This window comes from Caretta caretta, chromosome 9 (assembly GCF_965140235.1).
Source record: "Caretta caretta isolate rCarCar2 chromosome 9, rCarCar1.hap1, whole genome shotgun sequence".
NCBI classification, from domain to species: Eukaryota; Metazoa; Chordata; order Testudines; family Cheloniidae; genus Caretta; species Caretta caretta.
The window spans coordinates 32,045,424-32,057,788 of record NC_134214.1 but is presented as its reverse complement, the minus strand read 5'-3'; the positions used below and the strand labels follow the sequence as shown (position 1 = coordinate 32,057,788).

The following is a 12,365-nucleotide window of genomic DNA, read 5'->3' as shown; positions in this document are numbered from 1 at the left end:
AAACAAATATAGTACCGTGTAAAACATAAACTACAAAAAAAAAAAAAGGCAAAGCAGCATTTTTCTTCTGCATAGTAAAGTTTCAAAGCTGTATTCAATCAATGTTCAGTTGTAAACTTTTGAAAGAATAACCATAAGGGTCTGTTGAGCATTACAAACACTTCAGAGTTGTGAACAACTTCCACTCCTGAGGTGTTCGTAACTCTGAGGTTCTGCTGTACTTGCAATCATGATTGGATTTTTGTTCTGGGGGAGAAAAGGAGAAAAATCCTTCGAGAAGCGGGAAATGTATACCTTATAAGCCTGCTTTTGTGAGGATGTCTGTCTGATAGGACTCTTTCCTCCACCTACCTTTTCTCAGAGTGTATTGAGGTACCTTTAAAAAGAAAAAAAAAAAAGGATTTATTGCTCTACCTTTCTTTAAGGTACTGTTTTTTCAATCTTTTTTTATTTTTGTGATTGGCTTATTTTCTTTGGGGAGCCTTTGATTTCCACTCAGTAGCATTCCATGGGTAGCCCTTAGAATACATAGTGGCTTTTGTCCCGAGACCAGTACAACCGGTAACCCAAAACCTTAAATTTGGCATTCTGCCTGTCTGATACTAGGGAACATAAAACAGGAGTAAGAATCCTGCCAGAATATTTGCAGAGAAGTGTTTCCAAGGTATTTCCTCCATATGCAATATGGCTGAGTTATTTTGCTCTAGGAACACTTAACTTTCCATTTTCTCAAAAAGAAAAGGAGGACTTGTGGCACCTTAGAGACTAACCAATTTATTTGAGCATAAGCTTTCGTGAGCTACAGCTCACTTCATTGGATGCATAACACGGCTGCTACAGACTAACACGGCTGTTACTCTGAAACCTTTCCATTTTCTGACTCTTAACTCATGCTGGCACCTTAAAGACTGATAGATTAATTTGGGCATAAGCTTTCATGGGTAAAACACCACTTCTTCAGAGGCATCTTGTAACCCACGAAAGCTTATGCCCAAATAAATCTGCTAGTCTTTAAGGTGCCACCAGACTCCTTGTTGTTTTTGTGGATACAGACTAACATGGCTACCCCCTGATACTTAACTCATGTTAACATTTCTTTGCTTTAATAAATATATTTTTTGAAAAAGGTGGCTTTTTGAGGAAAAATAAGTGGGTGACTTTTAATATCTAAGTGGACTGTAGAGACAGCAACAAATGTTTATAGATACTGGAAGACATAATGTAAATAGTGCACAAATCAGTAATGAAGCAGGTGAATAAAAGCAGGAAGCATAGAGCATAGTCAGTTGGAAGAGGGCTTAATGATTTAGTGCTGCTTATATGCAGAAACTGAATAGTGTTAAATTAAGGGTTTAGAAAAAGGTGAGAAGTTGGAGTAAAGTTTTATGGTTTGAATCAGTTTGATGGAAAGTTTAATGTGCAGAGACAAAAATGAAGTTCCTCACAGGAAAAATCCCAAAGACTCCCTGGCTACTACTGTGACTCGTGGTGGAGGTACCATCACAGTAAGGACAACATTACTTATAGCAGTGCTACTGAGCTGAATGTCACTACTGTAATGGGCAGTGTATGAAAGAATATTTACATCATTAAAATAATCCCTCTTGAAAGTGAGTTAGTTTACCAAAAAATCCCAGAAGAAAAGGATAATTTTGGCTTGTGTATCACAAACACTTCATTTCGGTCAGGTAGAATTTGGGGTTAAATGAAAAAAGACAATTTCTAAGAAAACCTGCAAATGAGAGATTGAAATGGTATGGTAAGACACCCAGAGTAAACTTTCATTTGCAAGAAATATGTAGGCAGTGTTCCGAGAGAGATTTTAGGTTGTAGCAGAATCAAATGATGGACACTAACTGAGTAGAATAACTGTAAACAAATCTCAGTCTTCATTTAGTTCTTAAGTATGTAAACGGTTGCATGAGACTAAGGTCAAATACACAATTTCACCACTTTGATGTTGATGTCCTTTCATATGTGACACTTGTACATTTAATATTGTGAGAACAAAATATCCAAATAATTCATTTCAACCAAGTTTCATTTTCAGCCAAATTGTCTGTCTAATTGTCTGTTGGATAACTAAGTCCAATAAAAATGTATTTGAAATGGTGGTTATTAATTTTGCAGCTTAAGGTGATGAAATTTCAAGATGAATTGGAGTCTGGAAAAAGACCCAAGAAACCAGGCCAGAGTTTTCAGGAACAGGTTGAACACTATAGAGACAAACTTCTTCAGAGGGTAAGAAATGTTCTTTATATATTCAATACTGATTCTAGATTTCAGATGTAGTGTTGTACTAAGGCAATGGATTCACAAATGCATTTAGTTGACATTCTACTGTATTGTTAAATTAAGTGTTTCAATCCAAGTGCTTTCTCCAGAATGGATACCTTTTTACTTGCCAAAATATATATCTCATATTTCTCAGTTCATCATGATTTGGTTCCTTGCCATCAGAATGTGTTGAGAAGAAAACACGCAACAGTTAAAGCTCTAACAGTAAATTTATTTTGGGGAAAAAACAATGCATAGAAAAAGTGCTGCCGAAAATAGCTTGTAGCGAATGAGTCAAGAAGTTTGAGAGTCACTTATGGACCTTATTGAGTATATAAAACAAGGTAGACTGGCTTGAGTGGAAACAAATCTTCAGTTTACACTTAAAGATTTTTGACTGTTCTGTTGGTAAATTGATAAAAACTTCATTTTGTGAAATGCTTTCAAATAGCGAGAGAGAGAATGGCATTCAGGACACACATTACTCAGAACTCTTCTAGTTTCCCTACACCTCAGTTTGTTCTAGCTAGCTCCAGCTTGGTGCTTAAACCCCAGAATGAATCATTCTGCAACATTACCACTACCATTAGTCTTCTGTGGCCTCCAGAGCCAGCTCAGAAGAAAGTGGTATCTTACAGAATTTTTAAAATATATCCAAAACAATATAAAAATTGAACTTCTCAAAACCATGGCATGTAAATGAAAAACACTTTTAACCTGAGTTTCTCTGGTCTGACTTCGCAGTTTGAGTTCTAGTAATGGTGGTTGTCAGGCTGTCTGGGGTGGCTCACGAGCGTAAATACCAACTTCAGGGCAGACTGTGAGGAAGCAGTGCACAGACCCCAAATAGGGTGCAAGTCCTATACTTAGAGTTCATCAGGAGTTCATACGTGATACTTGATTGAAGTGCTATAACAGCCTTAACATGGAGTCGCAGATGGTCCCCTTGGGTACTCAGCCTGTCTTGCCACTCGGGCAAGCTTACACCAAAAATCGCAATAATATTCAGTTTACTCCCAGTTCCAAAGGACCAGTCACTTACCCCAGGTCAGCTGCACCCTAGATCTTTCACCAGAGACAATACTTGTAGCCAATCCTATTCATAAATCTTTAGTCAGTTTATAAACTAAGAAAAGTAATGAGAGTTATTTACAAATTTAATGCAGGTAAACACACACACAAGTCTTAGGCTCCAAAAAGTAATAGAAGCTGCTGTAGTGTGCAAGCTCTGTTGGCATGTCTACACAGCAAGTAGACACCTACGGCTGGCGTGTGCCAGTAGGTTCGGGCTGCGGGGCTGTTTGATTGCATACTTCTGGGCTCAGGCTGGAGCCTGGGCTCTAAGACCCTGTGAGGTGGGAGGTCCCAGAGCTTGGGCTTTAGCCCTAGCCCAGAAATCTGCACAGCAATGAAATAGCCCTGCAGCCCAAGCCCTGCAAGCCAGAGCCAGCTGGCATGGGCTAGCTTGGGTGTCTAGTTGCTGTGTAGACATACTCTGTATGTCCTTTAGGGCTAACCCAGGCCAAGCCCCGGGGAACTCTTGCTTATGCTTGCAAATCTTCTCACCTCAGATTTCAAGCAGCATAGAGTTACTGTTCCTTTTTCCAGGGGTTTTTATTCTCTTCCCTCAGAGTTCAAGCTGATGGGATGAGTCCACCTGCATGTCTCCTCTTCTTTGGGGCGGGGTGTGTGTGTGGTGGGGGAAGCACCATGGCTCATTTGGTTTCAGTGGGCCTTCTTGGTGGTCAGGACCTAACACCTTCTGTAAGAAACTAGCATTTCTACATTAATTAATACCCCTTTCCTGTTTGTTGACTTACACAATTACAGAGGTTTACAATGCATAAAACATAGGGCACAGATATTATAAGGAAGATTAACACATGTGGCATCCTACAAGCATTCCATAAAGACTAAACGCATTATTGTAAATCTAATACCTTTTTTTAAAAGTACTAACACACAGGTGAACCAGACTGGTTTTCAGCTATGCATTTGTCAGTGTTCAGTGCGGCCTTGGCGTGAACTGGCACCTAGTCTGCCAGCATCTCATGGTCTTACAGAATTATTGCTTCTGGCATGTCACAGCAAAGCTTGGAACTACCCATACAATTTATTGGAAGCTAAATATAAATGTAGTAATTTGTGTTGAGTACTTCTCTGACTCTTTTCCTTTGGGGCATTCAGCACACAAATGTAAGGGTAACTCACCTAAAAAGAAAAGGAGTACTTGTGGCACCTTAGAGACCAATTTATTTGAGCATAAGGTTTTTTGAGCTACAGCTCACTTCATCGGATGCATTCAGTCAGAGTGGCTACACTTACCGTCCGACATCTGTAACAATTTTATATATGCCAGATCCAGGGATGGAGGACTGGGAGTAACAAAGCTCTCCAGCCTTATCCCTTCTATACAGGCGAGGCGGTTACACAGAGTTGCACACTCTAAAGACTGGACAATTCAGTACATCGCATTGGCTAATGGCATAGAGGACGAATACCAAAAATTGTGGTTGGTCGCGGGAGGACACCAGGAGGCAATGCCTGCAATAACAGATCCAGTGATCATCGATCACAGACTGCCACGTCCTTGAGTTACCGAACGAATGGGAGAAGCCGGCTCCCAAGGTTGTCTATCCAATCCCTTGCAACTGGAGAGCTACAGAATTCTCCCACTGGGAAAATCTACCATGCCAAGGCAGTGCAGTCACTCGTTTTGGAAATGACCCGATCAGCAATGACTGGCTGAAACATCATCGTGGGTTCTCCGAGCGTCAATTCCTTACTGCCTTAAAACTGAGAGCAAACGTGTATCCCACCAGGGAATACCTAGGGCATGGCAAAAACAATCGCAGTGTACAGTGCAGGCATTGTAATGCCTCATATGAATCGCTTTCTCATGTTCTGTGACAATGTCCGGCAGTTCAAGATGCACGTATCCACAGGCACAACAAGTTATGTGGAATACTCACACGAGAAGCCCGTAAACTTAAGTGGACAATTTATCAAAAACCACATCTGCACACTGCCAATAAAGAACTATGAAAACCAGACCTTGTTTTTGTCAAAGATGGAACAGCCCTGGTTGTTGACGTCACTGTTCGCTTTGAATACAAAGACCAAACTTTCTCTGATGCGGCGGCTGAGAAAGTCCGACACTATGCATCTCTGACAGATGAAGTCAGAAAACTAACGGGAGCCACTAAGGTCAAGTACTTTGGCTTTCCCCTCAGCGCTAGAGGAAAGTGGCCCAAAATAAACGAGCAAGTCCTCTCGGCCCTTGGTATGTCAGAGTATGCGCAAGGAAGAGCTGCTAAACTCTTCAGCCGTAGAGCTCATCTGATGAAGTGAGCTGTAGCTCACGAAAGCTTATGCTCAAATAAATTTGTTAGTCTCTAAGGTGCCACAAGTACTCCTTTTTGCGAATACAGACTAACACGGCTGCTACTCTGAAACCTGTCACTTAAAAATAGATTTGCAGGTCACCTTTAGGAAAGAGACCTGTCAAAGTCCAGAATGGTGATCTATGGAGGAAATGTACACATCTGGAGAATGACAGCAGCTGTTAGTGCTTACTGGTTTCAAACACAAACTTCTGTTTTAAATATAGTTGACATTTAAAGAGTCTTTTTTACTCTGTCTTAGCTATAATTGGAGAGAGAAGTGGTGGTTATCTTGAGTAGCAAAGGTGATGTATGTAGTAAACTGGAGTCACTTAAAAAAATAAAATCACAATCAAGATAACCATGTCAGATGCTGTGTGTTCTGCAATGGCTTGATCTTGATTGGTGTTCATTCTAGCAGTTTGTAAGCATAGATTTCTATGTCATTAGCTGGCTTTGTTCTTTTTTTAATTTTCATTAAATTATAAATATGTAAATAAAATGTAAAAAAATATAAATTATAAATGTTAAATATGGCAGTTATAACGGACATTATTTACAATACTGGCATCAAGAGAGTGCAGTTTTTCTCTATTTGGTGAATAATTCTTTTCTTTGGGTTTGCTACAAAATAAACCTAGCAGTTCTGCCAAAGCGTGGTGCATAAATGGCTGATTTGCAGTTAGTGCATTAAGCTTTGAGATGGTTGCCCTTTTCTGCCTATTTAATTTACAGTAAATGAGCATTTCAAGGGTAAAGTTGCCTCATAGTATGACAGTCAGTTTGAGAAAATAGCAATGTTTAGCTATTTAATAGCTTCATTGTTGCTAAATGTTCCAGGTCTGTCTAGTTGAAACTAGTCTGCTGTACTACCAAATGTGCCAAGTAGCCCATTAACAATCCATTGACTTCAGTAGCATGGTAGTGTGTCATTGTACTACAGCAGGTTTAGTGGACTAGCAATCCAAAGTTAATGCTTTAACTGTAACTATTTCAAATTTAAAAGATGTGACATTAGAAATAATATAGTTGTCCTGGGATTAACTGTAATGTAGAACATAATCTTTCTGAGAGATCTAAGCATTTGTATTATAATTCAAATAATCTCAAAAGTCAGTCCATTTGAATTCCTGGGCTGCTTTATTAGCATCTATAATTATGGTGCTGCCATGCAGCACTTAGTGTTATCTCAGCATCTGGAGTGCTTTATCCTCCTTTCATGCTATAGTGTATAGTAGAATTTTCCCAACTACAGAGGGAGCTTTGAAATAATAAAAATGTAGACATTATGTTGAAGCCCATATTTTATCTTGTTTCAGTACCTATGCTCAAACTCACTAACTGTATAGTCCTGTCTCCTGTAATCCGGGGGGGAAGGGGGGAGACGAGATCCAGCTGGCAAAATTAAACTAAACATGTTCAGCCATCAACCTGTATGGTCTCCTTTCTAATTTTATTGTTGATGCATGTGACAACATACACTGTTACAGGGAGGAGTGGGGACTGGTACAGTACTTTGATTTCATTTTTCTATAACATTGGATAAACTGTCATAAGGTAGTCTATAGTTTCATTCTCAAGACAGGGACCAGAATGTATATATTTAAGTAGATAGAGGTACCTCTTATTCCCGAAAATGGAAATTTAGAAAATGTAGGTGTTAAGATGATGTTTAAATTTTCTGAAACCTATCAGGAAAAGTAAATGTAAGATTTGTGGGTTGGCATAGCCATTATTTTCTCCAGATTCAGATGTTGATCATGTCCCTCCAAACTTGTAACCCAGTAGTGGATACACTGGATACCCTTTCTCCGTATCATAGAACAAATCTTACCTAATCTTAAATTCTCAGTTGTTTTTAATAACTCAGGAAAAAGAAAAGGAGCTGGAAAGAGAACGAGAGAGAGACAAGAAAGACAAGGAAAAATCTGAATCCAGATCCAAAGACAAGAAGGAAAAAGAAGAATGTACACCAACAAGAAAAGAGAGGTGCAGCTTTTATTCCGTCCCAGAGTACATGGAAACCATTTGTTTAATAGCTTTGAAGACAATATTAGACTTTAAATTAAATTGTATTTGTGGTTCTTGCCGTAATAAAGGAATTCAGCTACTTAAAATTTAATCTAATTGTAGGACAGTAAAACACAGGATTCTGAGTTTAACAGATCTTGTATTCTAATCTGCCCAAACCACTCCTCAAGTAACTTTCTGAACCTTTTGTTTCAGTCAATGCACCTGGAAAAGTGGGTAAAAATAGGACTTCTATGAAAACAATTAACTGTGTTTAGCTGTTATTTTGGGAATAAATTAACTGTGAAATAACTTTTTGGTCTGAAAGCTGGACCTAAAACTAAATTACTTAGGAAAAATTAAATTGCTCACGTCTAAATATTCTTCACCTCACTACGAAAGTATAAACAGTTTAAATTGTACAGTCGCTTTTAGTCTGTGTGCTGGCCCTCTACTAATGTATGTGTTTAGCTGGAGTCTTGGCGCTGCCTCAGTAAGCATAGCTACATTATTTGTAACTTGTGTTGCTTTTTCAAGAACTTGTAGCAATATTGTATTTAATTGCAGCTTTGTCACTAATCCATAAACGGATCAGTCATAGGTTGTAGTTTGTGAACTTAGTTTGTGAACCGGATAAAAAGTCTGACCAAGTACTGAACTATTTGGAAGCTGTGATTTTAAAAAAAGTTAGCACTATGCTATTTTTAAGGAATGACTGAATGAAACTGCGTATTGAATTGACAAAGAATCTATACAAAAGGAGGTGATCCCTTTGTAGGGGTGGTGTGTGTGTGTGTGTGTGTGTGTGTGTGTGAATTATTATTTTTTCGGTTCTTTTATAAAGGAAAAGACGACACAGTACATCACCCAGTCCATCTCGCAGCAGTGGCAGTAGACGAGCAAAATCCCCATCACCAAAATCGGAGCGCTCAGAGCGATCTGAAAGATCCCACAAAGAGAGCTCACGTTCCAGGTCATCTCACAAAGATTCTCCTAGAGATGTCAGTAAAAAAGCCAAACGGTAAGCTAGGCATCTCTTCTGGAAATCTACCCTAAATTATACAAGGCAGCAGTACCAATAAACCACATGATTCAAGGTCCTTCCTTTGCCTAATGCCAAACTACAATAATAATGCCCCAGTTCTGGGATTGACAACAGAGTTGCACACCCCACCATAGTATTAATGATTATTCATTATTTTTCATGTCATGTTTGGGAAATGCAACTTAAGCGAAGATTCTCACTGGTGAGAGACCTGGTGTAGACTCAAGTTTTTGGTGGTTTATGGGAGACATTTTAGCAGTGTAGAGAAGAAAACCACTGTTGTCTTGTCTTGTCTACACTGGGGCTTCCAATGATGGAGAATTACTTCCTAAATTCCTGACTCTAGATATGGCATAACAGTATCCTACTGCTCCTGTCACCAAAATACTGGTCTCTGGCTTTATGCTATGCATGAGATCAGATATATTTCTCATTAATATTTTGTGTGGTTTGTATTACTCTGTTTGCATTCCAAAACTCAGGATTGCTCTGGAAGTCTAGATTGCTATACTCATGCATTTTGTTGCAGTCATGTTACTGAAGTTTCAGCTTCTACTATTAGTGACTCAGCAGAGAAGAGAAAAATTGTTGTTGTGCATTATGTTTGTGATGTTTCTTCTTCAAGCAAAAGTATGTAAGCACCTCCTTGTAGACAAAGTTAGCAATTATATGAAACCAGAAAGTTGTTTTGGGATAATTATATCTTTCTATAGAGTTCATGCAGTGGTCATATAGCCTGATGAGGCATGAAATCAATTTAGATTAGATGAGATTAATCATGTGCATTAAGAGTGGACCAGATGGTGCCGTAGGTTTATTCATTATCCATTTGTCTGTAGATTCCTGGGTTCAGTCACAACCCATGAACATGTTTGGTTAGAGTGCTAGATATTTTCCAGATATTAACAACACGAGTTAACATAATCGCATGGAATAGAAATGAGCAATGTTGGAATAAGTTGGTGTTAACGCAAAGGCTAAGGTGCATTTGCAGAAAGAACCATGTAGGAAAGCTTGTACATTATTTGCCTTCTTTAAGTGACACTGATTGGTGCTGTTTTTCTCATACTTTCTGAGCACTGAAACTGAGTCAGTGCACATACCACGGGGGGAGAAATTGTACATGCTAACTGATGTTCCTAGGTAACAAATTTCTGTTTACAAATGACAAATACAGTAGAACCCCCTTTATCCGAGCCTCCATTATCCATCTCTCCGTATTAACCACCAGCACACACACAGGAATATGGGAAATTGATGCTTCAGCCTCGGGCAGTGGGGCTAGGGCTGTCAGCCTGTGCTCTGCGTGGTGGGGCTGAAGCATTTAACTTAGCTGGGCCCAGTGTAGTGTGGGGCCCTGGGCAATTGCAACTAAAAGGTTGAGAAAGGTAGACAGTCTCTACTGTTTAATGTTCAGGGTTAAAGAGTAAAGAGTGTAAAAATGATCAATACCTGTACAACTTGTTAAAAACTCATGTTGGTTTTCTTGTTAATAAATGAACAAAACATTGTTTGCAACAACTAGGGGTTTGTATATTCTGTTAAGTAGATAAGAAGGGGGAGGGCATGTGTTAATGCTTCTCTGGGAGGGGTCAGCTAATTTAAAAGCAACTCTACTTCTTGAAATGATGATTGCCCATTTTCCTCATTATCCAAATTTTTGATTATCCGATCTGGTCCCGGTCCCAATTAGATCGGCTAAATGGAGTTCCCCTGTATTTTATTCTAAAGTAGATCAGAAGAAAGGGCCACATAGCTGCAGAAAAAAAGCAAAGGAATTATCTATCCGTATGTAATCAAACTTTATTTTTCAGATCACCCTCTGGCTCAAGGACACCCAAAAGATCAAGAAGGTCACGATCCAGGTCCCCTAAAAAGTCAGGGAAAAAATCCAGGTCGCAGTCCCGTTCTCCACACAGATCTCACAAGAAGTCAAAGAAAAGCAAACACTGACAAAATGTTCATATTTTTTATGATGGTGTCACTTACTGGAAATGCGGTTTTGTTTTTGTGCCTGAACAGTCTGTTTAAAAAACAAAAAAATCAAACAAAAAAGCATTCCTGAATTTTTTGTGAATGCATGTGTATACTCATGAGTAACTGCATCTGTAGACCTGTCATTGTTTTATATTGTACAAAATATCTTCATTGTGACTATTTCCCCAAATGAAACATTTTTTGTGTTTAGAGATTTCATCAGAAATGTGTGTATCTGATCTGCTGGCGGTAGTGATATTTTTGTTTTAGAATGTTGTGACATAGCAAAAATAACACAAATGTTTTCCCCTTTTTGTAGCTTTGACAATTTGAATTAGATTTCAAATAAAATCTGAACAGAAATTTAAAACGTGGTTTTCTTGCCCCACTTATGACACAGATCTTTAAAGGCATTCATAGTTTGTTTGGAAGTACTGTGTATTTCAGACATACTATGCTGTTTAAAAGCTTTCTTCAATGGAGTATACAACATCAACGGCTGTGGTCCTTTTTCGTTAGTTTGAATATCAAAATAAAAGCACCTTTGAATCCAGCTGATGGGTATAATTTCCCATTGTGATGCTTAATGTAGGAGCATTTTACCAGTTTGGTGCCTACAGTTGGGCACACTTAAAATTTCTGATGTACTAGAGATGTTACCAGTTCTGGTGGTATTTCTCTATTTTAAGTACGGGGAATATCTCTGAAATCAAAGTGAATTTTAAGTATAGGGGTACTATGTGCAATGATGCATCTATAAGCCACATTAGTGGCATGCCTTGGGAACAATAAAAGGAAAAAAAGGCCAAAGGCTGGATGATTTTCCTCAAGAAATATAGTTACAATGATTGCAACATCTAGTACATTCTGATTTGTTTTTCTAAAGTGGATTTTTATTCCAAAAGCAGAGCTTTTACATTACATGTTTTTTATTGACTAGATTTCCCAATTGTGAAAACTGTTCAAAATAGATTAGAAGAAATTAAATTTTTATTAACTTGTTTTTTTATTTAATCATATGTTTGAACCAAACAACTGTAACTTTTTCTTCATTTTAGATTGTCACCTCCCTTACTCTGATCTTTAGGCCTCAATGTAACTTTAAATCTCTTCAGCTTGGTCTGCAACACTTACTTTCTTTTTTTATGGAAGAAAAAAAAAATCAGGAGGGTTCAGTGTTAATACTTGGAGGTGTGGGTGGATTGTAATAAAAATTTAAAATAAAAAAGGGACCTGGCCTCCTGTGAACTGTTTCTGAAAGGCAAAGCTGTGCTCATCACATCCATGGAGTGCTAGATGACCTATTATTATGCTGGCGTACTTGTGGCTTTTAAAGTCTGAACTTTAGAAAAGGGGGGAAAATTGTAGACTACTTGTATGTCAGCTTAAGATGCGGAAGATGGTTGCAAATACAGGTTCTAAAATACCTTTATTAAAACTTTTATATTTGGCCCCTTAATCTTTCCTCCTCTCTTCCAGTTAGAGTCTTTGAGTTAGTGATAATTAAACTAATGTAAAGGTGATTGTTAGAGGTAAAGCATTATTGAAGCTTGTCCTGACAGCCTAGGAACTGAAGGAGACATTCTAGACCCTTATATTTAAGGAGAATACATGTGTGCTACAAAGGCTTTCTTGGCATGAGTTTTCAGTGGAGGCATTACTCACAAGAAGTG

At 38.4% G+C, this 12,365-nt stretch overlaps 1 protein-coding gene across 7 annotated transcripts in view; it reads left to right on the top strand.

The window, feature by feature from the left end:
- The window catches only part of U2SURP (U2 snRNP associated SURP domain containing), a 72,035-nt gene extending 60,111 nt beyond the window's left edge, over positions 1-11,924 (top strand). For 4 of the 7 annotated variants that reach the window (XM_048862956.2, XM_048862955.2, XM_048862954.2 and 1 more), the window contains 4 exons: positions 2,131-2,241; positions 7,531-7,649; positions 8,515-8,691; positions 10,530-11,924. In XM_048862956.2, the coding sequence (XP_048718913.1) occupies positions 2,131-2,241; positions 7,531-7,649; positions 8,515-8,691; positions 10,530-10,668 (546 nt within the window). In that variant the 3' untranslated portion in view covers positions 10,669-11,924. Of the gene's footprint in view, positions 1-2,130; positions 2,242-7,512; positions 7,650-8,514; positions 8,692-10,529 lie in introns of all 7 variants that reach the window. The other 3 variants (XM_048862950.2, XM_048862953.2, XM_048862951.2) reach the window with 1 other exon arrangement.
- Positions 11,925-12,365: the final 441 nt, after the last annotated feature.